The sequence below is a fragment of the Hyla sarda genome, chromosome 1, assembly GCF_029499605.1.
Source record: "Hyla sarda isolate aHylSar1 chromosome 1, aHylSar1.hap1, whole genome shotgun sequence".
Taxonomy (NCBI): Eukaryota; Metazoa; Chordata; class Amphibia; order Anura; family Hylidae; genus Hyla; species Hyla sarda.
Window position 1 is genome coordinate 401,625,872 of NC_079189.1, and position 27,079 is coordinate 401,652,950.

A 27,079-nucleotide genomic window follows, 5' to 3' on the forward strand; every position below is an offset into this window, starting at 1 on the left:
GTGTATATAAGGTGCCTTGGATGTTTCAGACCTTGCAATGCCTGTTGTACTGTTCACACAGAGGCATATACACAGTGTAGGGTCCTTCCCAGAATGAGGTTACCTTACCGTGGTGGGACGGTCCACGCTATTTGGCACCAAATTTGCAAGCTAAGTACCTCATATTTTCATAGTTTCATATCTTCATTTATTGCATTACAGCTGTATAGCTTTTCATGTTCTATCTATATACTCATGTTTTATCTATATACTCATGTTTCAGCTATATCTTTGTGCTAGCAGTGTGCTGCTGTATTTTCCTGTTGCTGTATATTTAGCCCAGCAGCTTGCACCTGCAAGCCAGGTTTTTACAATAGTTTGGATCAATGGTGCTGGCCAATTTATCCTTTGGTTGTATTACACATACGGGGGAGTGGCTACCTCCATGTTGGCTCCTGCACCCCACCCACCTCTATTAGGTGTATATAAGGTGCCTTGGATGTTTCAGACCTTGCAATGCCTGTTGTACTGTTCACACAGAGGCATATACACAGTGTAGGGTCCTTCCCAGAATGAGGTTACCTTACCGTGGTGGGACGGTCCACGCTATTTGGCACCAAATTTGCAAGCTAAGTACCTCATATTTTCATAGTTTCATATCTTCATTTATTGCATTACAGCTGTATAGCTTTTCATGTTCTATCTATATACTCATGTTTTATCTATATACTCATGTTTCAGCTATATCTTTGTGCTAGCAGTGTGCTGCTGTATTTTCCTGTTGCTATATATATATATATATATATATATATATATATATATATATATATATGCACTCCCTGGCCAATTTATTAGGTACATTAGCTTGTTAACACAAATAGCTAATTAACCAATTCCATGGTAGCAACTTAAAGCATTTAGGCATGTAGAAGTTGGGGACATGTTACTACACAGTCTGACACATCAATGCTAGACTGTAAGGATGTTGCTCTGGCCTTGCTGCCCACAATAAGATGCCTAGCAGTAAGATATTTAAAGGGGTTATCCAGGAATTTTTTTTTTTTTTTTATATCAACTGGCTCCAGAAAGGTAAACAGATTTGTTAATTACTTCTATTAAAAAATCTTAATCCTTTCAGTACTTATGAGCTTCTGAAGTTAAGGTTGTTCTTTTCTGTCTAAGTGCTCTCTGATGACACGTGTCTCGAGAACCGCCCAGTTTAGAAGAGGTTTTCTATGGGGATTTGCTTCTAAACTGGGCGGTCCCCGAGACACGTGTCATCAGAGAGCACTTAGACAGAAAAGAACAACCTTAACTTCAGAAGCTCATAAGTACTGAAAGGATTAAGATTTTTTAATAGAAGTAATTTACAAATCTGTTTAACTTTCAGGAGCCAGTTGATATATATATATATATATATATATATATATAAAAAAGTTTTTTCCTGGATAACTCCTTTAAATCCTTTTGACTGACATTTACCACTTTGAGTTTATTTGTGTTTGGGTAGACTATTTCCTAAATTGGCCCAGCTGTTATGCAATATATTTGGATCCAGACATATTTATCGGGCATCTTATAGAGGCTTTTCATCTCTTCTCCCCTTGATCTGATCCTCTTTTTATTGTGTACCAGTAGCTCATTGGTAGAGTGGCAATAATGCCTGTTATCATCTAGCTACTAGAACCTGATGTACTGACAATTCCCATCAAAAGGAATCTGTTCTTAACTCCCAGGCTCTATAGCTAATGCTTTGTCATCAAAGGCATTCTTACATACCTGAAACGGAAACGATTATGTCTGTTATCTATAATAAAAAATAATATCATTATCACCATTTTTGTTTTTTACAGGGCATAAATATGTCTAATAACTTCTATAAAATTATTATAACTATAAGTTCACTCTCAGGCTTTCTGTGAATGCAAGTGGTACAACTATAAATCCACCTGAATAAGAATATTCCAAAATCTAAAAAGTGTGGATAGAGGGAATATTAGTGATGGAGGCCACCAAGGAAGTATCAGAAAGGCAAAGATAAAGCCTCTGTATTAAAAATTCAGATGACATCTCAGCTGCAGGATGGCAAAGGGCACATAGGCTAAGACATAAAAAGAATCAACAGACCAGTGCTCTATAGCATAGTATGTATATACAGGGTGGGCCATTTATATAGATATACCTTAATTGGGAATGGTTGGTGATATTAACTTCCTGTTTGTGGCACATTAGTATATGTGAGGGGGGAAACTTTTCAAGATGAGTGATGACCATGGCGGCCATTTTGAAGTCAGCCATTTTGAATCCAACTTTAGTTTTGTTCAATAGGAAGAGGGTCATATGACATATCAAACTTATTGGGAATTTCACAAGAAAAACAATGATGTGCTTGGTTTTAACATAACTTTATTCTTTAATGAGTTATTTACAAGTTTCTGACGACTTATAAAATGTGTGCTGCCCATTGTGTTGGATTGTCAATGCAACCCTCTTCTCCCACTCTTCACACACTGATAGCAACACCGCAGGAGAAATGACAGCATCGGCTTCCAGTATCCGTAGTTCCAGGTGCTGCAGAATGGGCAAAACAAAAATTGGAACAGGACCCTCAGTTTACGCAGAAGATTTTGTTCAGTGATGAGGCAAATTTTTATGTGAATGGTGAAGTAAACAAACAAAACCACCGCTATTGGTCTGACACTAACCCACATTGGATAGATCCCTCCAAGACTGTTGGAACACAAAAATTGATGGTATGGTGTGGTATATGGGGTACAAAGATAGTGGGGCCATTCTTCATCAATGGAAACCTCAAGGCCACTGGATATGTGAAATTGCTACATGATGATGTGTTTCCCTCTTTATGCACTGAAGCTGGCACGTTCCCTGAGTTTTTCCAGCAAGATGGTGCACCACCACATTATGGGTGTCAGGTCCGAGCATTCCTAGATGAACAGTTTCCTGGAAAGTGGATTGGTCGTCGTGGGCCAGTTGAATGGCCCCCAAGGTTTCCCGATCTGACCCCCTTAGACTTTTATCTTTGGGGTCATCTGAAGGCAATTGTCTATGATGTGAAGATACGAGATCTGCAGCACCTGAAACTACGGATACTGGAAGCCTGTGCTAGCATTTCTCCTGCGGTGTTGCTATCAGTGTGAGAAGAGTGGGAGAAGAGGGTTGCATTGACAATCCAACACAATGGGCAGCACATTGAACACATTTTATAAGTGGTCAGAAACTTGCAAAATAACTCATGAAAGAATAAAGTTACGTTAAAACCAAGCACATCATTGTTTTTTCTTGTGAAATTCCCAATAAGTTTGATATGTCACATGACCCTCTTCCTACTGAAAAAACTAAAGTTGGATTAAAAAAGGCCGACTTCAAAATGGCCACCATGGTCCCCACCCATCTTGAAAAGTTTCCCCCCTCACATATACTAATGTGCCACAAACAGGAAGTTAATATTACCAACCATTCCCATTTTATTAAGGTGTATCCATATAAATGGCCCACCCTGTACATAGCTAGAGTAATACCATAAAACAACAGCTTAAATGCTCACCTTCTTTTGTTGTGAGGAAGGCACAACAACCATAAAGATGTGGAATATGGGTGCTTTAATAGTTTTTTAGAGGTGAAAAAGGAAAATAATGCTAATAAAGGGGTATAACTACAACATGCAATGTGTTAGCAAGTTTAATTTGTACTCCTTTGGAGAAAGAGCATATGGGAGAAATATGCCAAACACAACAATACATACTCTAGAAAAACTCTACAAACTACCTTAAAAAAGGACAACTAGAGCATGCTGCATTTTCAAAAAAAAAGAAAGAAAAAACACTGGCCAAAATATGTACCCAGAGTGTGGATAAAAGAATTATAGGAAGTTTTTATATTTCCTAATTGATTTCAGGCTAACATATGCAGCAAGATCCCCAGATGGTGGAATTTGGAGGCCAAATGAATAGAGTTAACTCTTTGTCATGCTCTTAACATAATTTCTGAACAATATTTGCGCTGTGCATGTTAGGCGATTAGGGAATACTCTATCCTTTATGGGGATGTACTTGGTCTGTAGCAATGTTTAGGTATGGGGTACATATTAAATTAACATCCACATAAATGTCAGGACCCAAAGTTTCCCAGCGGAACATCATTGCCTACAACATCAGAAATCTTCTGCCAGCTTCTGACAATTGCACCTTCATGGTGACACACACATCTACATGATGTAATAGATAATGTGACTTTTTAAAACAGACTACCTTCTTGCATAACTTCATGGTTCAGTGCTGATTCAAGTTACCATTTACCCCTTTCTGGGCCACTTTTGTTGGTTACTAACGACTGCATATCCGTTACACTCCACAAGACCTGACATTTTGGAGATACAATTTCCTAGTTGTCAAAGAAAGATAGCCCCCTATATGCAGGTAACAAATCCCACGCAGGGTAAGATATGAATACAACAAGAAAAAAGCGTTTGATGGGATTTAAAATGAACAAACTTTATTAAATGATGTTAAAAATCATATAGACATACATATAAACCCATAGACATGGGGAAAAAAGACAATTTATTGTTCTTATTTTTGCTCTTCAATTCGTATGTATTGAGCTTGCTGCTAAGTTATTGTACACTTGTACTTTCTTGTTAGACACAATGATAATGTTTGCTACTTACCTTATGTGAGCCCTCACTATGGTTCCAGTCCCTGGATTTGTCTTTTTTCCCCATGTCTATGGGTTTATATGTATGTCTATATGATTTTTCACATCATTGAATAAAGTTTGTTTATTTTAAATCCCATCAAACGCTTTTTTCTTGTTGTATTCATAATTTCCTAGTTGTCTAGCCATCACAATTTAGCCCTTTAACACTTGCCCAATTTTCTTGCATCCCACTTCAAGAATTGACTGTCCATTATCTACCTAATAAAGTCTTGACAGATGCCATTGTCGCAAGATGACTATTCTAAGCCATCACTGGTTATAATGTCAAGGATGATCCATGTTCTTTCTTTATAATCACATGTTCTGATTTAACAAATCATTGTATAACATCTATTTGTTATGTGTCGTAAGTAAGCAATATCTGTTATGTAAAGTAAGCAAAGAGCAAGATAAAGTAAGCAAAATATCTTTCATAGTCTCAATATACTTACGTTTTTTACTCTTCATATAGAACCAAAGTGCCAGGCTAAAACAGAGGAGAAGAGATACTGCTCCAATAATACCAGCTATCACTGGAGGGGTCATCATGGAGGCTTCTAAAATATACAAAAAAACTAATATATTATGGAACGCTTAAAGGGTATTCCAGGAAAAACTTTTTTTATATATCTCAACTGGCTCCAGAAAGTTAAACAGATTTGTAAATTACTTCTTTTAAAAAATCTTAATCCTTTCAGTACTTATGAGCTTCTGAAGTTAGGGTTGTTCTTTTCTGTCTAAATCCTCTCTGATGACACCTGTCTCGGGAAATGCCCAGTTTAGAAGAGGTTTGCTATGGGGATTTGCTTCTAAACTGGGCGTTTCCCGAGACAGGTGTCATCAGAGAGGATTTAGACAGAAAAGAACAACCTATTATTCAATGTAACTACCAGTCAAACATAATATTTTTTTATTTTTTTTTTAACAAAATCACTTGCTTATTTGAAGACAATTTCATTGTAGCAGAGCATAGGAAAGTCTGGAAATCTGAAATAAAGAGACTTCTCACCCTGTTGAAGAGATATCTTACTGAGTACAGTCCTCCCCTATATGTGATGGGTGTTTACCTTAGATAGGAAAAAGCTTATGAAAATGGCAATTTTTTGGGAGATATTGGGTTAAACCTTTAATTTTTTTTTTACTCTGGGATTTTCTTTTACTGCTTTAAGCATAAGAAGATGAAGTAACAGTTTCATGTGTTTTATGGGGCAAATGGAAAAACATACCTGAGAGCTGTATGAAAAGTGTTGGACTCCTTCTAGACCTAATCATTCTACCTCTCAGCTCCCTGTCATATTCACAAGTATAGGAAATATGGCTGATAAATCCCACTTTCAACTCAAAAGTAGCTGAAAAATCCGTCAAGTTGATCAAATCACTTTTTTCCGTCATGCTGAGATAGTAAAAGGTTGTGAGCAGATCATCATCCGGGGCAGAACAGTTTAGCGTTAACTTGAACCCATCCTCTTCTTTTACAATAGGACCTCCCAATGTGAGTGTTGGAGCAGGCAACGGTGCTAAGTGGGAAAAAATACATTACAATTAGTGTATTTTATCTTTTAGAATGAAAATTAAAGGGGTAGTTTAACTTTTTTTTCCAAATAACTGGTGCCAGAAAGATTTGTTAATTACTTCTATTTAAAAACCCAAGCCTGCTGAATGCCCTGGAGCAAGCCCTATAGTCTTTCCAGGTAGAGCTGTCCAAAGCAGGAGAGGTTTGCTATAAGGATTTGCTCCTACTCAGTTCCTGACATGGACAAAGGTGGCAGCAGAAAGCATTATGTCTGACTGGAAAGGCTACACAACTTCTTCCAGAGCAAATAGCAGCAAGTATGGGAAGGCTTGAACATTTCAAATATAAGCAATTAAAGTTTTTCCCCCCCCAAATCTTAAAGTGGTCACAAAAATTCAACAGAATTGTATAGGTAGGGAAAGTAATTAGTGTTTTTTGTGTAGTATAATTTTAATGTTATTTGGTTGTTTAAAACCGACTGAAGCACAATGTGGCGCTTTTATCGGTGAGCAACAATTTTCCCAAGACGTGGGTCAAATTAGTAAATCTGGTGGAAAAAAAACCAGTGAGATAAAATTCCAAAAAGGAAAATACGAAATCAGTAAAAAAGGGCCACAACATGCATTTTTTTTTGTTCAGCAGAATATCTTTCATTACAAGTTATGCAGGTTATATTTTCTGACCAAATTCCAGCTAACATAGATACCTGGATGCATAATGTGTTCAAAGGTTTAAATAATATTTTTTATTTTTAAAGATGTTTTTAAAAAGAAAAAAACAAACTGTGTGAAACCATTCTAAAATAAGAAAATCTTGCCTGCGACACCTATGTGGTGTTGGGTGAGGATAATGTGCAAATTAACCTTTTCATGACACCAGGGCACGGTTAACCTAAACACCGTCCGAAGTTGAGCCAGTTTCTCCTGGGCCAAGCATGGGGCAATAAATTCTCCAACCCAAGATTACAGATAACTGACTTTACTGAGGCAGGAAAGATGGTAAAATTTGTTACTGCTCAGATTAGTAGAAAGGGAGGTGCAGGGTAAACCTTGTTAGATTGAGGCCTCCTCAGAACACCTCACACTCTCTCATTAGACTTTCTCCAGGCTGTACCTCAGCTACTCTTTCTCCTCTCCTGAATTGAACTCTGAACTCTTACCACACTATATAAGGGGCAAATTTGGAGGATGCCCATTGGGCTGACAAGTGACCTGGTTTACCACATGCACACTCCCCTAACAGGTTTTAATAGGCTTGTAGCAACAGGTACATACAGGGGAAACTCAAAAAATTTGAATATTGTGCAAAAGTTCATTGCATTTTATTAATGCAACTTAAAAGGAAAGGAAGCATGAAGTGCTCCAAAATCTCCTGGTCGACGGATAGGTTGACCCTGGACTTAAAGGGGTACTCCGGTGAAAACCTTTTCTCTTTTAAATCAACTGGCTCCGGAAAGTTAAACAGATTTGTACATTACTTCTATTAAAAAATCTTAATCCTTCCTGTACTTATTAGCTGCTGAATACTACGGAGGAAATTCTTTTCTTTTTGGAATGCTCTCTGATGACATCACAAACACAGTGCTCTCTGCTGATGTTATTATAATAATAAGTCGTTATTTATTGTTGTCCTTAGTGGGATTTGAACCCAAGGCCCCAGCGCTGCAAGGCATCAGTGCTAACTACTAATCCACCATGCTGCCCTTAGCATACATCTGCTATGCACGGTTGCTAAAATGGAAAGAGATGTCAGCAGAGAGCACTGTGCTCATGATTCAGTGTTCCAAAAAGAAAGGAATTTCCTCTGTAGCATTCAGCAGCTAATAAGTACTGGATTAAGATTTTTTAATAGAAGTAATTTACAAATATGTTTAACTTTCTGTCACCAGTTGATTTAAAAGAAAAAAGGTTTTCACCGGAGTACCCCTTTAATGAAGAACAGTGGACCAACACCAGAAGATGACATGGCTTCCCAAATCATAGTAATTGGGGGAGGGACTTTGGGGTTTTCATGAGCTGTAAGCCATAATCATCACAATTAGGAGAAATAATGGCTTGAACTGTCTTGCTTTGCATGTAATGAGTCTCTCTCATAAATTTGTTTCACCTTTTAAGTTGCATTACTGAAAGAAATAAACTTTGCAAGATATTATAATTTTTTGAGTTTCACCTGTAGAAAATGCCAATACATTAACCATAGCATAACATTACATTATATTGAGTCCTGAGTAGTGTGGACCCAAGACGGACACTGAAGGCAACATCTGCCACACAGGATGGGCAGAATACTATATTCTGTACTGGGTCACCACACCTATCTTAAGGTGTGCCTGGGCAATCTAGGGTTACCCTATGTGCACACCTATTGTTGAAAGTAATGGGGAAATTCAGTCAGAAAACATTTATGTTATTAACAATTCTTATCCATTAAACTCATGTTAGGAAACTCACCAATTACATACATATTAACAGTATGGCTTCTGGGTGACTCCATTTGACGTCCCTTGTTATCAATGCTGTATGTACAGGTATAGTTTCCATTGTGATATAGCTGTAAGCTTGGAATTAGATGAGAGAAGTCATTCTGCAGCAGCTGGCTATCTTTATATATATTGTATTGTGCATGAAGATAGCCGACGCATGTTAAGAAGAGCCTTTCTCCGACTATGTATAATTTCTCATCTGGAACCAGCTTAAGAACAGGCGCTACAAGGGGTTCTGGAATAATTATATAAAAGGTTAAAATTAATATTTAAAACAGAGCCCTTATAAATTCAGAGGGATTATCCTGCATTGGTCAAAAATTCAAATTAATTTGAAATAACAAATAACTAATGGTACGGAGGGCTCACTGAAGTAAAGGCTTTATGTACAGTATTGGTGAAGATAATCTGTTGCTTGAATCTATTGTGTACAGGCATGCACGAAATATGAGAAAGCACAATAGATGTATGCTGCCATGTTGCAATGTTCTATAGTAAAGTGTTATTGAGAAATACATACCCTCCACAATGATGGAAATAGAGAGACTTGAATGGGAAGAAATATTTCTGCCATAAATATTGAGTGAGTACTGACACTTATATTGCCCGGTATTCTCCAGAGATAAATAAGGTACGATGTATGAGGATGTCGTCTTGGTTGTCTCAGATATTTCTTGGTTGTCTTTAAAGTACAGTATGGAGATAATCGTAGACTCCTCGGGAACCAAGCATATAATGCTGACATTTTCCCCCTTAATATAAACAGGTAGCTTAGGGTTTAGAATAATGGAAGGAACTTGGGGGATATCTGTAAGTAAGAAAAGTGACATTAGAGGTATCATATTATTGAAGAATTTGGTAGCTTGTGGGTTATACAAATAACATATTGTGACTCATTACCTAGGATGGCAAAAATAAACTGCAATACCAGATGCATGGCTGTGCTGCAATACCAGACAATATACAAAAGATATAGGTGTGCAGTGCTCCATAGAGCAATACCCAATATACACAATGGTATGTGTATAGGTCTTGGCTAAGGCCTGTTTCACCGGTCATATTTTTATTACTCTTGATGTTAGAACTGCAGCTATCAACAGTATATATGATATGACGCTCCCAGCGTTCTACGATTGTGGGGACATGCCTTCATGTCACGGTGACATACCTACTATGGTTGGACTGGTGACACTAGTGTTTTTAAACATCTTTTTGGTTATACCTTTTACCTTTATACCATTGTTTTAGAATGGGGTAATACTAAAGGTGTTTTTGATCCATGGAATGGGACTAGTTGGTTTAAGTTGTAACTAACCCTTGTCCCAGCAGGGGCATTATTTTGTAGTTGCAACAAAAGTAAACGCTAAAAAATAACCAAGGTGGCTACAGCTTGCTCAGTTATGGTACCAGACGATCTACTTCAGGAAGTGCATCCGCTCCAGGAAGCACATATCTCATTTAGAAAAAGCTGAGAGAGATAAGAAAAATCCAGAAATAGTTAACCCCTTAAGGACTCAGGGTTTTTCAGTTTTTGCACTTTCGTTTTTTCCTCCTTACCTTTTAAAAATCATAACCCTTTCAATTTTCCACCTAAAAATCCATATTATGGCTTATTGTTTGCGTCACCAATTCTACTTTGCAGTGACATCAGTCATTTTACCCAAAAATTCACGGTAAAATGGAAAAAAAATCATTGTGCGACAAAATCGAAGAAAAAACGCCATTTTGTACATTTTGGGGGATTCCGTTTCTATGCAGTGCATATTTCGGTAAAAATGACACCTTATCATTATTCTGTAGGTCCATACGATTAAAATGATACCCTACTTATATAGGTTTGATTTTGTCGTACTTCTGGAAAAAATCATAACTACATGCAGGAAAATTTATAAGTTTAAATATGTCATCTTCTGACCCCTATAACTTTTTTATTTTTCCACGTACAGGGCAGTATGAGGACTATTTTTTTGCGCCGCAATCTGAAGTTTTTATCGGTATGATTTTTGTTTTGATCGGACTTTTTGATCACTTTTTATTCATTCTCTAATGGTATAAAAAGTGACCAAAAATACGCTTTTTTGGACTTTGGAATTTTTTTGCGCGTACGCCATTGACTGTGCGGTTTAATTAATTATATATTCTTATAGTTCGGACATTTACCCACGCGGCAATATCACATATGTTTATTTTTTTTATTTACACAGTTTTATTTTTTTTTATGGGAAAAGGGGGGTGATTCAAACTTTTATTAGGGAAGGGGACCTATAACACTGCACACACTAATCTCTCATGCTGATCACTGGCGTGTATTAACACGCCTGTGATCAGTGTTATCGGCGCTTGACTGCTTCTGCCTGGATCTCAGGCACGGAGCAGTCATTCGTCGATCAGACACTGAGGAGGCAGGTAAGGGCCCTCCCGGTGTCCTGTAAGCTGTTCGGGACGCCGCGATTTCACCGCGGTGGTCCCGAACAGCCCGACTGAGCAGCCGGGATACATTCACTTTCACCTCAGACACGGCCACGTCTGAAGGGTTAATACAGGGCATCACCGCGATCGGTGATGTCCTGTATTAGCCGCGGGTCCCGCCAATTGATAGCCGGCGGGACCGACCCGATATGACATGGGGACACCGCGTGACCCCGCGGCATATCGCGGGAGCCGGCGGAGGACGTAAATATACGTCCTGCGTCGTTAAGGGGTTAAATCAGTATCAGACCATAGCTGCTGAGGACTAGTTAGGTCTATTTTATGGTCTGGATTTTTGTGAAGATAAGGGCAGGTTGGTAGTGGAATTAGTCCAGGTGTTAAGTATGACCCAGATGAGTACAGGTGCTAAACACAACTAGTTCCTGGGCTTTAATACAAGTTGTATCGCAGTCCGCAGGTTGAGGATGTAAGGAACCTGACCCTCTGATGGGAATGAGAATACTGGAGGCTACATCATCAAAACAGGAACATAGTGACTGTTGTGAGTAACATATTTGATGTGCTGGCAGTAAGCCACCTATATAGACAAGGGTCATTTCTGAGTAGTTAGTGCTGAACAAGCACAGACTAATAAAAACAGGAAAAGTCCTGTATAACCCTTACTTCCATGTCCCTGTCTCTGACTGCTATTTGAAGTTATTTCCCGGCCTACTAACCACTTGCTACGTTCCAGAGTACGCTACTGTGTCACCAGCCCTGACCTTGGCGGGCTCTGGTGACCAGTGGCCGTGGCGGGCTCTGGTGAAAACCAGCTGCACCTTAGACTCCGCTCCCTCGTACAGTCCGTGTCATCTGCCACACAGGTCCAGCAGATACACATCCACCATTGTTCCTGTCTGCTGAAATGTTACATGAGTGTTACAGTAAGATCTGGCTATGGACCCGCTGAGGTACCCCTGCCTGAAGTCGCAGATCTTCCCTCCATTGTGGTACGTCAGTCTCAGCAGTTGGCTCGACAGGTGCCGCAACTTAACCAGCTGTCTGCCATGATGCAACAGCTATTGTCCATGCAACAACAACAGCAGCAGCAACCCCAACCTGTCCCACTTCCTCCACCAGTTCCTGCAGTGTCTTCTGGCTCCCAGCTATGTCTGCCTTTACCTTCTAAGTATGATGGGGATTCCAAATTATGCAGAGGCTTCGTTACACAGTGCTCCATGCACTTGGAGCTCATGTCTGAACAGTTTCTGATGGAACATGCAAAGGTGGCCTTTATCATTAGCCTACTGTCCGGAAATGCCCTGGCCTGGGCTACACCCCTTTTGGACCGCGGTGACCCAGTATCCTCCAACTTGTCGGCTTTCTTGGCAGAATTTTGCAGTGTCTTTTGAGGAACCCGCATGTGCCTCATCAGCTGAGATGGTTTCGCTGAACCTCTGTCAGGGGAATTCTTCCGTTGGTGACTACGTGGTTCAATTCCGCACTCTAGCATCAGAACTAGCATGGAATGATGAGGCCTTGTGTGCCACATTCAAAAAAGGACTGTCAAGCAGGAATAAAGATACCCTCGCAGCACGTGATCCTCCGTCTTCTTTGACTGAACTTATTCACTTGGCCACATGTATTGATGTGCGTTTTGCTGAGAGACAGGAAGAACTGCGCTTAGAGAGGGAACTTGTCCCCACCTGGCACCCATGTTTCAACGTCCACCTCTACAGTTTCCTGTGCCTCTTGCCGATGAGGCTATGCAAGTGGATCGTTCTCGTCTTACACAACAGGAGAGGTCACGACGATGCAGTGAGAATTTGTGCTTGTATTGTGCTAGCCCAGAGCAATTCCTCAAGGACTGTATTGTTCGTCCGGGAAACGCCAGCACCTAGGGGACAGGCGTCCCTGGGTGTGAATACTACCTCTCCTTGCTTAGCTATTTCTGTACAAATCTTTGCTTCAGCCAAGTTTTACTTCAGCGCTACAGCATATTTGGATTCTGGATCCGCAGGTGACTTTATTGATGCTTCTTTGGTCCATAAGTATCATCTTCCTGTCACTCGGTTTGCCAAGCCCTTGTTCATCTCCTTGTGGACAAAATCTGGACTGTATGGTTCACTTCTGTACCGAATCTCTCGTCATGCAAGTGGAAGTATTGCATAAAGATTGAATTATGTGTACTGCCACACTGTACTTCTGAGATTCTTCTTGGTCTTCCTTGGCTGCGACGCCATTCTCTGCAACTGGATTGGAGAACTGGAGAAATGATTCGCTGGGGACAATCCTGTCAAAATCTTTGCCTCCAACCAGTTAAGCTTAAAGTTGTTACTTGTCTTTCTCCTTTACCTGGCCTGCCGCCACCTTACCAAGATTTTGCTGACGTCTTTTGCAAGAATCAGGCTGAGTCTCTGCCACTACATCGTCGTTACGACTGCCCTATAGATCTTCTGCCTGGTACTCCTCCTCCTTATGGAAGGATTTATCCTTTATCGCTTCCTGAGACCAAAGCCATGGCTGAGTATATCCAGGAGAATCTCCAAATGGGATTTATCTGTAAGTCCTCCTCTCCCGCCTGTCACGATGCCGGCTGGCAGGTAGTGGATCCTCTGTGCCAGAGAGGGATTGGCGTGGACCGTGCTAGTGGATCGGTTCTAAGTCACTACTGGTTTTCACCAGAGCCCGCCGCAAAGCGGGATGGTCTTGCTGCGGCGGTAGTGACCAGGTCGTATCCACTAGCAGCGGCTCACCTCTCTGGCTGCTGAAGATAGGCGCGGTACAAGGGAGTAGACAGAAGCAAGGTCGGACGTAGCAGAAGGTCGGGGCAGGCAGCAAGGATCGTAGTCAGGGGCAACGGCAGGAGGTCTGGAACACAGGCTAGGAACACACAAGGAAACGCTTTCACTGGCACGATGGCAACAAGATCCGGCAGGGAAGTGCACAGGTGATCAGACTAATTGGAACCACTGCGCCAATCAGCGGCGCAGTGGCCCTTTAAATCGCAAAGACCCGGCGCGCGCGCGCCCTAAGGAGCGGGGCCGCGCGCGCCGGGACAGGACCGACGGAGAGCGAGTCAGGTACGGGAGCCGGGGTGCGCATCGCGAGCGGGCGCTACCCGCATCGCGAATCGCATCCCGGCCGGAGGCAGTATCGCAGCGCCCCGGGTCAGTGGATCTGACCGGAGCGCTGCAGTGAGGAGAGTGTAGCGAGCGCTCCGGGGAGGAGCGGGGACCCGGAGCGCTCGGCGTAACAGTACCCCCCCCCTTGGGTCTCCCCCTCTTCTTAGAGCCTGAGAACCTGAGGAGCAGACTTTTGTCTAGGATATTGTCCTCAGGTTCCCAGGATCTCTCTTCTGGACCACAACCCTCCCAATCCACCAAAAAAAAGGTTTTCCCTCTGACCTTTTTTGATGCCAGGATCTCTTTGACGGAGAAGATGTCCGAGGAGCCGGAAACAGGAGTGGGAGGAACAGATTTGGGAGAGAAACGGTTGATGATGAGTGGTTTAAGAAGAGAAACGTGAAAGGCATTAGGAATACGAAGAGAAGGAGGAAGAAGAAGTTTGTAAGAGACAGGATTAATCTGGCACAAAATTTTGAAAGGACCAAGATAGCATGGTCCCAACTTGTAGCTAGGGACACGGAAGCGGACATATTTAGCGGAGAGCCATACCTTGTCTCCAGGGGAAAAAATGGGAGGAGCTCTTCTTTTCTTATCCGCGAACTTCTTCATGCGTGATGAAGCCTGTAAGAGAGAATTTTGGGTCTCTCTCCATATGATGGAAAGGTCACGAGAAATTTCATCCACAGCGGGCAGACCAGAGGGCAAGGGGGTAGGGAGGGGGGGAAGAGGGTGACGGCCGTACACCACGAAAAATGGGGATTTGGAGGAAGATTCAGAGACTCTGAAGTTATACGAGAATTCGGCCCATGGAAGGAGATCTGCCCAGTCATCCTGGCGGGAGGAAACAAAATGTCGTAAATAATCACCCAAGACCTGGTTAATTCTTTCTACTTGTCCATTGGATTGGGGATGATATGCAGAAGAAAAATTTAATTTAATCTTGAGTTGTTTACAGAGAGCCCTCCAGAATTTAGACACGAATTGGACGCCTCTATCCGAGACGATCTGCGTAGGCAACCCGTGAAGACGAAAAATGTGTACAAAAAATTGTTTAGCCAACTGAGGCGCTGAAGGAAGACCAGGAAGAGGGATGAAATGTGCCATTTTGGAGAATCGATCAACGACCACCCAAATAACCGTGTTGCCACGGGAAGGGGGTAAATCAGTAATAAAATCCATACCAATCAGAGACCAAGGCTGTTCGGGGACAGGCAGGGGATGAAGAAAACCAGCGGGCTTCTGGCGAGGAGTCTTATCCCGGGCACAGATAGTGCAGGCTCGCACAAAGTCCACAACATCCGTCTCCAAAGTCGGCCACCAATAGAAGCGGGAGATGAGTTGCACAGATTTCTTGATGCCCACATGACCTGCGAGATGGGAGGAGTGACCCCATTTGAGGATTCCGAGGCGTTGGCGTGGAGAAACAAAGGTCTTTCCTGGAGGAGTTTGCCTGATGGAGGCTGGAGAAGTGGAAATCAGGCAGTCAGGAGGAATGATGTGTTGCGGAGAGAGTTCAACTTCCGAAGCATCCGAGGAACGAGAGAGAGCATCGGCCCTAATGTTCTTATCGGCAGGCCGAAAGTGAATTTCAAAATTAAATCGGGCAAAGAACAGAGACCACCGGGCCTGGCGAGGATTCAGCCGTTGGGCAGACTGGAGGTAGGAGAGGTTCTTGTGATCGGTGTAAATAATAACTGGAAATCTTGATCCCTCCAGCAGATGCCTCCATTCCTCAAGTGCTAATTTGATGGCTAGAAGCTCTCGATCCCCGATGGAGTAGTTCCTCTCCGCGGGAGAGAAGGTCCTAGAAAAAAAACCACAAGTGACAGCATGCCCGGAAGAATTTTTTTGTAGAAGAACAGCTCCAGCTCCCACTGAGGAGGCATCAACCTCCAATAGGAAGGGTTTGGAAGGGTCAGGTCTGGAGAGCACGGGAGCCGAAGAAAAGGCAGACTTGAGTCGTTTAAAGGCGTCTTCTGCTTGAGGAGGCCAAGACTTGGGATCGGCATTTTTTTTGGTTAAAGCCACGATAGGGGCCACAACGGTAGAAAAATGTGGAATAAATTGCCTGTAATAATTGGCGAACCCCAAAAAGCGTTGGATAGCACGGAGTCCGGAGGGGCGTGGCCAATCTAAGACGGCAGAGAGTTTGTCTGGATCCATTTGTAGTCCCTGGCCAGAGACCAAGTATCCTAGAAAAGGAAGAGATTGGCATTCAAACAGACATTTCTCAATTTTGGCATAGAGTTGATTGTCACGAAGTCTCTGAAGAACCATACGGACATGCTGGCGGTGTTCTTCTAGATTGGCAGAAAAAATCAGGATATCGTCCAGATATACAACAACACAGGAGTATAAAAGATCACGAAAAATTTCATTAACAAAGTCTTGGAAGACGGCAGGGGCGTTGCACAGGCCAAAGGGCATGACCAGATACTCAAAGTGTCCATCTCTGGTGTTAAATGCCGTTTTCCATTCATCCCCCTCTCTGATGCGGATGAGATTATAAGCACCTCTTAAGTCCAGTTTAGTAAAGATGTGGGCACCTTGGAGGCGATCAAAGAGTTCAGAGATGAGGGGTAGGGGGTAGCGGTTCTTATCCGTGATTTTATTAAGACCGCGGTAGTCAATGCAAGGACGTAGGGAGCCATCTTTTTTGGACACAAAGAAAAATCCGGCTCCGGCAGGAGAGGAGGATTTACGGATAAAGCCCTTTTTCAAATTTTCCTGGACGTATTCAGACATGGCAAGAGTCTCTGGGGCGGACAGAGGATAAATTCTGCCCCGGGGTGGAGTAGCGCCCGGGAGGAGGTCGATAGGACAATCATAAGGCCTGTGAGGAGGTAGAGTCTCAGCTTGTTTTTTGCAAAAAACATCCGCAAAGTCCATATAGGCCTTAGGGAGACCGGTTACTGGAGGAACCACAGAGTCACGGCAAGGGTTACTGGGAACCAGTTTTAGACAGTCCTTGGAACAAGAGGGCCCCCAACTCTTGATCTCCCCAGTGGACCAATCCAGGGTTGGGGAATGAAGTTGAAGCCAGGGAAGTCCAAGGAGAATTTCCGAAGTGCAATTGGGGAGGACCAAAAGTTCAATCCTCTCGTGATGAGATCCGATGCTCATCAGAAGGGGCTCCGTGCGGAAACGTATGGTACAGTCCAATCTTTCATTGTTTACACAATTGATGTAAAGGGGTCTGGCGAGACTGGTCACTGGGATGTTGAACCTGTTGACGAGAGAGGCCAAAATAAAATTTCCTGCAGATCCAGAGTCCAAGAAGGCCACAGTAGAGAAGGAGAAGGCAGAGGCAGACATCCGCACAGGCACAGTAAGACGTGGAGAAGCAGAGTAGACATCAAGGACTGTCTCACCTTTGTGCGGAGTCAGCGTACGTCTTTCCAGGCGGGGAGGACGGATAGGACAATCCCTCAGGAAGTGTTCGGTACTAGCACAGTACAGGCAGAGGTTCTCCATGCGGCGTCGTGTCCTCTCTTGAGGTGTCAGGCGAGACCGGTCGACCTGCATAGCCTCCACGGCGGGAGGCACAGGAACGGATTGCAGGGGACCAGAGGAGAGAGGAGCCGAGGAGAAGAAACGCCTCGTGCGAACAGAGTCCATATCTTGGCGGAGCTCCTGACGCCTTTCGGAAAAACGCATGTCAATGCGAGTGGCTAGGTGAATGAGTTCATGTAGATTAGCAGGAATTTCTCGTGCGGCCAGAACATCTTTAATGTTGCTGGATAGGCCTTTTTTAAAGGTCGCGCAGAGGGCCTCATTATTCCAGGATAATTCTGAAGCAAGAGTACGGAATTGTACGGCATACTCGCCAACGGAAGAATTACCCTGGACCAAGTTCAACAGGGCAGTCTCAGCAGAAGAGGCTCGGGCAGGTTCCTCAAAGACACTTCGGATTTCCGAGAAGAAGGAGTGTACAGAGGCAGTGACGGGGTCATTGCGGTCCCAGAGCGGTGTGGCCCAAGACAGGGCTTTTCCAGACAGAAGGCTGACTACGAAAGCCACCTTAGACCTTTCAGTGGGAAACTGGTCCGACATCATCTCCAGATGCAGGGAACATTGGGAAAGAAAGCCACGGCAAAACTTAGAGTCCCCATCAAATTTATCCGGCAAGGATAGGCGTAGACCAGGAGCGGCCACTCGCTGCGGAGGAGGTGCAGGAGCTGGCGGAGGAGATGATTGCTGAAGCTGTGGTAGTAACTGCTGTAGCATAACGGTCAGTTGAGACAGCTGTTGGCCTTGTTGCGCTATCTGTTGTGACTGCTGGGCGACCACCGTGGTGAGGTCAGCGACAACTGGCAGAGGAACTTCAGCGGGATCCATGGCCGGATCTACTGTCACGATGCCGGCTGGCAGGTAGTGGATCCTCTGTGCCAGAGAGGGATTGGCGTGGACCGTGCTAGTGGATCGGTTCTAAGTCACTACTGGTTTTCACCAGAGCCCGCCGCAAAGCGGGATGGTCTTGCTGCGGCGGTAGTGACCAGGTCGTATCCACTAGCAGCGGCTCACCTCTCTGGCTGCTGAAGATAGGCGCGGTACAAGGGAGTAGACAGAAGCAAGGTCGGACGTAGCAGAAGGTCGGGGCAGGCAGCAAGGATCGTAGTCAGGGGCAACGGCAGGAGGTCTGGAACACAGGCTAGGAACACACAAGGAAACGCTTTCACTGGCACGATGGCAACAAGATCCGGCAGGGAAGTGCACAGGTGATCAGACTAATTGGAACCACTGCGCCAATCAGCGGCGCAGTGGCCCTTTAAATCGCAAAGACCCGGCGCGCGCGCGCCCTAAGGAGCGGGGCCGCGCGCGCCGGGACAGGACCGACGGAGAGCGAGTCAGGTACGGGAGCCGGGGTGCGCATCGCGAGCGGGCGCTACCCGCATCGCGAATCGCATCCCGGCCGGAGGCAGTATCGCAGCGCCCCGGGTCAGTGGATCTGACCGGAGCGCTGCAGTGAGGAGAGTGTAGCGAGCGCTCCGGGGAGGAGCGGGGACCCGGAGCGCTCGGCGTAACACCGCCGGAGCAGGTTTCTTCTTTGTGGGGAAGAAGGATGGCTCACTCCGTCCATGCATTGACTACCGGGGACTTAACAAAATCACTGTCAAGAATCGTTACCCATTACCTCTTATCTTTGAACTTTTTGATCATCTCCGTGGTACCAAGGTCTTCTCCAAGTTGGACTTACGCGGTGCGTATAACCTCATTCGTATCCGCAAGGGAGATGAATGGAAAACGGCCTTCAATACTCTTGATGGACATTTTGAGTATCTCATAATGCCTTTTGGTCTCTACAATGCTCCAGCCGTTTGTCAATTATTTGTCAAGAGTTTGTCAATTATATAATCTGTGATCTTCTCTACACCTGTGTTGTCGTTTACCTTGATGACATCCTGATCTTCTCTACCAACTTAGAGGAGCACCAAATTCATGTTCGTCTGGTTCTACAGCGTCTACTGAAGAATCATCTCTACGCCAAACTGGAGAAATGCCTATTTGCGAAATGTAGTCTTCCGTTTCTTGGCTACAATGTCTCTCATCAGGGCCTGAGGTGGATCCAGATAAAATGTCTGTGGTATTGGATTAGCCTCGTCCTTCTGGCCTACGTGCTATTCAACACTTTCTGGGATTCGTTATTATCGTCAATTTATCCCACACTTTTCTTCCTTGGTTGCTCCAATTGTAGCTCTCACTAAAAAGGCTTCTAATCCTAAGTCTTGGCCAGATGAATCCGAAGTGGCCTTCTACCATTTAAAGTTTGCCTTTGCCTCTGCTCCCGTGCTTACAAGACCTGATCCGGAGAGGCCCTTTGCTTTGGAGGTTGATTCCTTATATGTTGGAGCTGGTGCCGTTCTTACTCAGAAAAACGCCAAGGGCAAGAGTGTAACCTGTGGGTTCTTCTCCAAGACATTCTCTCCTGCTGAGAAGAATTACTCCATTGGAGATTGTGAAGTCCTCGCTATCAAGCTAGCTTTGCAAGAATGGTGACATTTATTGGAGGGATCTCCGGTCAGCATCTACTCTGACCATAAGAATCTTCTATACCTTCAGTCTGCTCAGCATTTGAACCCCCGCCAGGCAAGGTGGTCTCTGTTCTTTTCTAGGTTCAACTTCTTCATTCACTTCTGTCCAGCAGACAAGAACATCAGGGCTGATGCTCTCTCCAGGTCCTCTGACGTCATTGGTTTGGCCTCCAGGTGGAGAGGGTTAATCAAATTCTCGAGACTTATCTTCTGCATTTTGTTTAAGCTCAACAAGACGATTGGGTCGACCTCCTCCCCTGGGCAGAATTCTCTTATAATCATAAGGATTCCGAGTCCACGAGGTCGTCTACCTTCTTTGTTGTCTACGGACTCTATCCCCATTCACCTCTTCCACTCCTGGTGTGCCTGCTGTTGATGAGCTGGTACGTGACTTCTCCTCCATCTGGCAACAAACTCTTTAGTCGTTATCTCAGGCTTCCTCACGCATGAAGACGCAAGCTGATAAGAGTAGTAGACCTCCTCCGTCCTTCTCACCTGGTGACATGGTGTGGCTTTCCTCCAAGTACATCTGCTTCAAAATTCCCTGCTATAAGCTTGGACCTCGCTACTTTGGTCCCTTTCAGGTTCTGCAAAAAATGTATCCTGTCTCCTACAAACTCTGTCTGCCTGCTACATTACGTATTCCCAATCCCTTCCATGTCTTACTCCTAAAGCCTCTTGTCATAAACCGGCTCTTCTGACGTCTACAAGGTTAAAGAGATTCTTGCCACAAAGACCGTGAGAGGTAAACAATTTTTTCTGGTTCACTGGGAGGGTTACAGTCCTGAGGAGAGATCTTGGGAGCAAGAGGAGAATATTCTGGGCCGTGACCTTCTTAGGAGTTTTCTGAACCGTAAAAAGAGGGGGAGACCAAAATGTGTGTGTATGTGGGGGGGGGGGGGTACTGTCATGTCTAGCACTCCGGCTGCACACGCTGGCCTTGAGCGCATGGCCCCATCTCCTACTGCCGGCGGGGCTGGGATTGGCATCGTAGGACGCGCCTGCATGCAAATCCCAGCCCGTCACTCACCACCTGCGTCTCCTGCACTCTCCCCCTGCTCGCGTGTCCCTGACCCTTAGGGCGGTGTGCGCCAGAGCTCTGAAATTTAAAGGGCCAGTGCGCCCATTAATTAAGTAACACCTGTGCTCACTTAATAAATTCCTCCACCTCCCACACTTCCCTGCCGGATCTTTGTTGCCCTAGTGCCTGAGAGAAAGCATTCCAGTGCATTGCCTTGCCGTGTATGTTACCCTTTGCTCTGTGACCTGACCTTGCTCCTTTGCCTCCTGCTTACTGACCACTTGCTACGTTCCTGACTACGCTACTGTGTCGCTAGCCCTGACCTTCTGCTATCCTGACCACGAGTTGCCGTATCCTACCTGTGCCTCCAATTCCTCCGCTCCCTGGTACGGTCCGTGTCATCTGCCACACAGGTCCAGCGGATCCACATCCACTGGTGTTCCTGTCTGCTGAAATGTGAGTGTTACAGTACTTAATCCAAAAATTATCCCTTTGTTTAAAGGTATACTTTTAATAAATGTGAGTTTTAATAATAATGGATGACAGTTGTGCTTTTTATGAAAGTTTCTTGAAACACTTTGTAATAAAAACCTGGTTTCTAATTTATGTTTATGTGTTTTTGTTCATTCTTTACATCTTTGTTGTTGTATATGTCCTACGTCTTGGAACCTACAAGGACATTCCAGAAGGTGGATGACATATTGCACGTTGTGAGTTATTTTATATGGAAACACTCTTAGTTATATGGGATTGGAATTTCTTTTTGCCTTTCTCAATCAGGGAACAGTAGAGGCATTGTTTATTGACAAGGATAGTTTTCTAGGGGACCAGAAATTATCTTTGTTTTCTACTCCTGTACACCCCTATTAACCTCTTAAGGACCAAGGACGTACCGGTACGTCCTGAGTCCTTTCCCTTTCTATAACGAGAAACCATTGAACAATATAAGAGATCAGTGTGTGAAGTGTTATAGCCCCCTATGGGAGCTATAATACTGCAAAAAAAAAGGGAAAAAAAAGTGAATAAAGATCATTTAACCCCTCCCCTAATAAAAGTTTGAATCGCCCCCCTTTTCCCAATAAAAAAAAAAACAGTGTAAATAAAAATAAACATATGTGGTATCGCCGCGTGCGGAAATGTCCGAATTATAAAAATATATCATTAATCATTAATGGCGTACACGCAAAAAAAAAATTCCAAAGTCCAAAATACTGTATTTTTGGTCACTTTTTATATCATGAAAAAATGAATAAAAAGTGATCAATAAGTCCGATCAATACAAAAATGGTACCGCTAAAAACTTCAGATCACGGCGCTAAAAATAAGCCCTCATACTGCCCCATATGCAGAAAAATAAAAGTTATAGGGGTCAGAAGATGACAATTTTAAACGTATACATTTTCCTGCATGTAGTTATGATTTTTTCCAGAAGTATGACAAAATCAAACCTATAAAAGTAGGGTATCATTTTAATCATATGGACCTACATAATAAAGAGAATGTGTAATTTTTACCGAAAAATGTACGGCGTAGAAACAGATGCCCCCAAAATTTACATAATGGTGTTTTTTTTTTCCAATTTTGTCTCACAATGATTTTTTTTACCATTTCGCCGTACATTTTTGGGTAAAATGACTGATGTCATTACAAAGTAGAATTAGTGGCACAAAAAATAAGCCATCATATGGATTTTTAGGTGCAAAATTGAAAGAGTTATGATTTTTTAAAGGTAGGGAGGAAAAAATGAAAGTGCAAAAACAGAAAAACCCCTGGTCCTTAAGGAGTTAAAGGGGAACTCTGCTCTGCAGTTGTGGACCCCCACGATCTCGGCTGTGGAACCCCAGACATCCGGCGCATGGTGCGAACTTTGCTCCGAGCCGGATGACTGGTGATGGGGGGGGGGGGGGGGGGCGGAGTCTCGTGACGTCACGGCCAAGCCCCGCTCGTGACGTCACGGCCATGCCCCCCGAATCCAGGTCTATAGTTGGTGGCGTGGTGTCCATCTGTCACGCCCCCACTCATAGACTTGCATTGAGGGGGTGTGGCCGTGACATCATGAGAGTGGCGTAGCTGTGAAGTCACAAGCCTCCAGTGCTGCACCTGGTGCTCTAAATGAACGCTGGGTGCAGCAGGAAGATCGCGGGTCCCCAGCGGCTGGACCCCCGCGATCAGACATCTTATCCCCTATCCTTTGGATAGGGGATAAGATGTCTAGAGCCGAACTACCCCTTTAAGTGTAGCCTTACTAATAATAAAAAAGTTGAAAGCTGTACCTTGGCCTACCACCTATCTAGAGTTTATTTTATGTTCTTCCATATAAGACTACAACATGCTGCATAGGTTTGATTTACAATATATAAATACTTGTATGGGAAGATAACATTACTCTGCATTGGCATGACATGTAGTGATGCATACTCAGTGCCTGCACAAGTTTGCAGTTAACCCCTATCCCTAATCTTCATTTTACAGTAACACATTATACAATATAAAAGCTAAAGATTACGCAGAAATACATACCAAGAACTGAGATGGGGACAGACTGACTTGGTTTAGAAATTATTTGTCTTCCATAACGATTACACACGTAGCCACATGAATAGTTTCCTTTGTTTTCTTGGGATAAACTAGATATGACAAATAAATGCTCAAATGATCTATGAATTATTTTGTCATCTTTAAAATATTGAATGTGAACCACCTCAGAATCAGTAGGTGGAACACATTTGATACCAACAGACTCTCCTTTTGTATATACAGACATCATTGGGCTCAGTTCAATGGAGGGAGACTGTGGGATTTCTATGAAAATAAGAAAAAATGCAAAACTTAACATCATGATTCTTATTGAAGAAATACAATTCTTTGGGGTGTTTTACACTATCCAAATAGTCTTAGTATTTAACTTGTTTGTATGCAATCCTACAACCTGATAAAATCACTTTTAACACTTTAAAGAAACCCATACCTTCAACAGTGATAGAAATAGGCAGACTTCTATGGGAAGAAATCTGTCTTCCAGAATAACTCAGCCAGTACTGGCATGTATAGCTTCCTGTATTCTCCAGATATAAATTAGATAGTACGCATGTAGACATTGTTTTGATTCGCTTTGGTCTATGGATTTCTTGGCCATCCTTGAAGTATTGGATGCTGATAGCTTTAGGCCCCTCAGGAAGAGAACATGTTATGTTGACAGTCTCCCCCTTTAGATAAACAGGTTGCTTAGGTGTCAGGAAAACAGATGGTGTCTGCGGGATATCTGTAAATCAGACACATGAATTTTATTTCAAGTCATTGAACATGTTAATTTGTCATTAAAGCAGAACTCCACAGGATAGGGGGTAAGTGTCTGATCAGACGGGACCACCTGTGATCCCCTGCCTGGTGCCCCTATTTTCTGAACACTGGCTCTTCTCTCACTCGGCAGAAAAAAAGTCAAATTGTAGATAACATCTAATTTGCTATCACTGCACGGCATATGTTATACTATTGAACATTTATTATGTCACTTGTAACTCATGTACTATGTTGCAGAATGCCCAATGTATGTGATCATGTTATGTACATATTGGTTAGTTTTCAATACTTTTTCAGACCTTTTTTTTTTATTTTTTTATCTGCCTTGTGTACTATGGAGTAACTTAAAATTTTACTACAAAAAGTTGGTGTATTTCTCCTCTTCAAACCTGTGAAGAACACCACCCATGGAACTGACAGTTTCCCACAGTCCTACCATCATAGTACTTCCGGAGAGTAGGCCATTCATAAGATAATTGTTACAAAAATCTAAAAATAACCATTGTGGTACAATGTGCAATCTCTAGGAGGCAGCATCATGAAAGAAATCTTGTTTGTCTATTTGAGGTACACATCAGTATGTAGGCTTAGAATGTATAGGCTGGAAAAAACATCTATATAGATATACCTGAAAGCTGTTTAAATGGCATGAAACTGGGGATTTGTATTCAAACAATGTGTGATTATAACCCTTTCCTAATTTTATGTGGGTTTAATGTTCACTTGGACAGAACTCTGTATCATACCATTCTTTTAAGCCAAGTAGAAAGCTATGCTGTTTTTTCACATACTGATTACTTTAGGACATAGTTCAGACAAGCATATTGCATGTAAGTAAATATCACTCACAGTTGGACATATCCTTGATAGAAATCCTTCTTTTTATTTTTCTTTCATGGCATTTTCAGGATGTTTCTTATAAACAGTATTTCACTTGCTAAAGCTAGAGGTGTTATTCACACCGCCACTCCAGTCCGGATTCGATATTTCGGGGGTCTGCCCCTTCGCATGACTAAGGGGGTGGACCCCCGAAATGTTGCGTTCGGACTGGAATGAAACTGGGGGATAACAAAACAAGAGAATGACTTAAGGATTCTGGTTTCCAGTAAGCTAAGCAGTTGTATTCAATATCATGCATCAGCTGCTAAATCATATAAGATTTATGTAGTATTGCTCTTCTTTAAATTTCTTGCACGACCACATCTCAAATGTGAGATTTAGTTTTAGGCTCCACAATGTAAAAAGATAGAAGAATATAAAAAAAGTCTTTGCAAATGGAATCCTTGGTTGAATACAGTCTGCACACAATATGAGCCTGCTACCCCCATTACTATGCCATGCTGGTCCTCATCTTTTGGCAAGGATTATGCCTCTAAGTACCCAACCAACACCATGCAGCAATTGCTTGTGCCCCTTTTGTTATGTGCTAGGAACATGACTGCATATTAGACTGCTTAGGCTACCACTCATTGGGGAAGATTTATTAAAACCTGTCCAGAAGAAAAGTTGCCCAGTTGCCCATAGCAACCAATCAGATAGCTTCTTTCCTTTTTCAGAGGCCTTGTCAAAAATGAAAGATGTGATCTGATTGGTTGCTATGGGCAACTCAGCAACTTTTCCTCTGGACAGGTTTTGATAAATCTCCCCCATTTAATGTTAATACTAATTTATTATCATCTACAGGTGCTTGAATTTCCCTTTTTCTTTTTTTTTTTCTTTTTTTACCCAAGACTTACCTATAAAAGTTACTTGCACACTTTGTGAACGGGCCGATAGCTCTCTCCCATATATTGACATCAAGTATTCACAAGTATATTCTCCACTGAGCTGTGTAGTAGGGTTAGATACTGTATAACTACATTTCCTATTACAGGCTTCTTGTTTGTAAATTTGTTGTTCAGATCTGTAAAACTTGACAGATTTCAGATCACCATTAAGGTTATGAGGAACAGAGCATATGACTGCCACCGTCTCCTCTGTGGTATAGACTGGCTGTAAAGGCCCTAGTGTGATCGATGGAACTGGAGGTGGTTCTGTTTAATAGACAAATAAAGTAAGCAAACAAACGTGATAAATACAATATCAATCCATTTTAATAATGTGATTGGTGTTGATAGAACAAGTACAGTTAGTAGTGTAATCTAGAAGGTGTTTGTGCTTTTGTATACTATATTATACAGGGTGGGCCATTTATATGGATACACCTTAATAAAATTGGAATGGTTGGGGATATTAACTTCCTGTTTGTGGCACATTACTATATGTGAGGGGGAAACATTTCAAGATGGGTGGTGACCATGGCGGCCATTTTGAAGTCGGCCATTTTGAATCCAACTTTTGTTTTTTCAATAGGAAGAGGGTCATGTGACACATCAAACTTATTGGGAATTTCACAAGAAAAACAACGATGCCCTTGGCTTTAACATAACTTTATTCTTTCATGAGTTATTTACAAGTTTCTGACCACTTATAAAATGTGTTCAATGTGCTGCCCATTGT

At 42.9% G+C, this 27,079-nt stretch overlaps 1 protein-coding gene across 8 annotated transcripts in view; it reads right to left on the reverse strand.

The window, feature by feature from the left end:
• Window positions 1–27,079, reverse strand: part of LOC130277318 (basement membrane-specific heparan sulfate proteoglycan core protein-like) — a 105,053-nt gene that overhangs the window by 26,711 nt on the left and 51,263 nt on the right. For all 8 annotated transcript variants that reach the window (XM_056527931.1, XM_056527910.1, XM_056527923.1 and 5 more), the window contains 8 exons: window positions 26,317–26,613; window positions 24,249–24,542; window positions 23,801–24,082; window positions 9,211–9,498; window positions 8,659–8,925; window positions 5,922–6,212; window positions 5,148–5,252; window positions 1,759–1,786 (listed from right to left, as the gene is read on the reverse strand). In XM_056527931.1, the coding sequence (XP_056383906.1) occupies window positions 1,759–1,786; window positions 5,148–5,252; window positions 5,922–6,212; window positions 8,659–8,925; window positions 9,211–9,498; window positions 23,801–24,082; window positions 24,249–24,542; window positions 26,317–26,613 (1,852 nt within the window). The remainder of the gene's footprint in view (window positions 1–1,758; window positions 1,787–5,147; window positions 5,253–5,921; window positions 6,213–8,658; window positions 8,926–9,210; window positions 9,499–23,800; window positions 24,083–24,248; window positions 24,543–26,316; window positions 26,614–27,079) is intronic.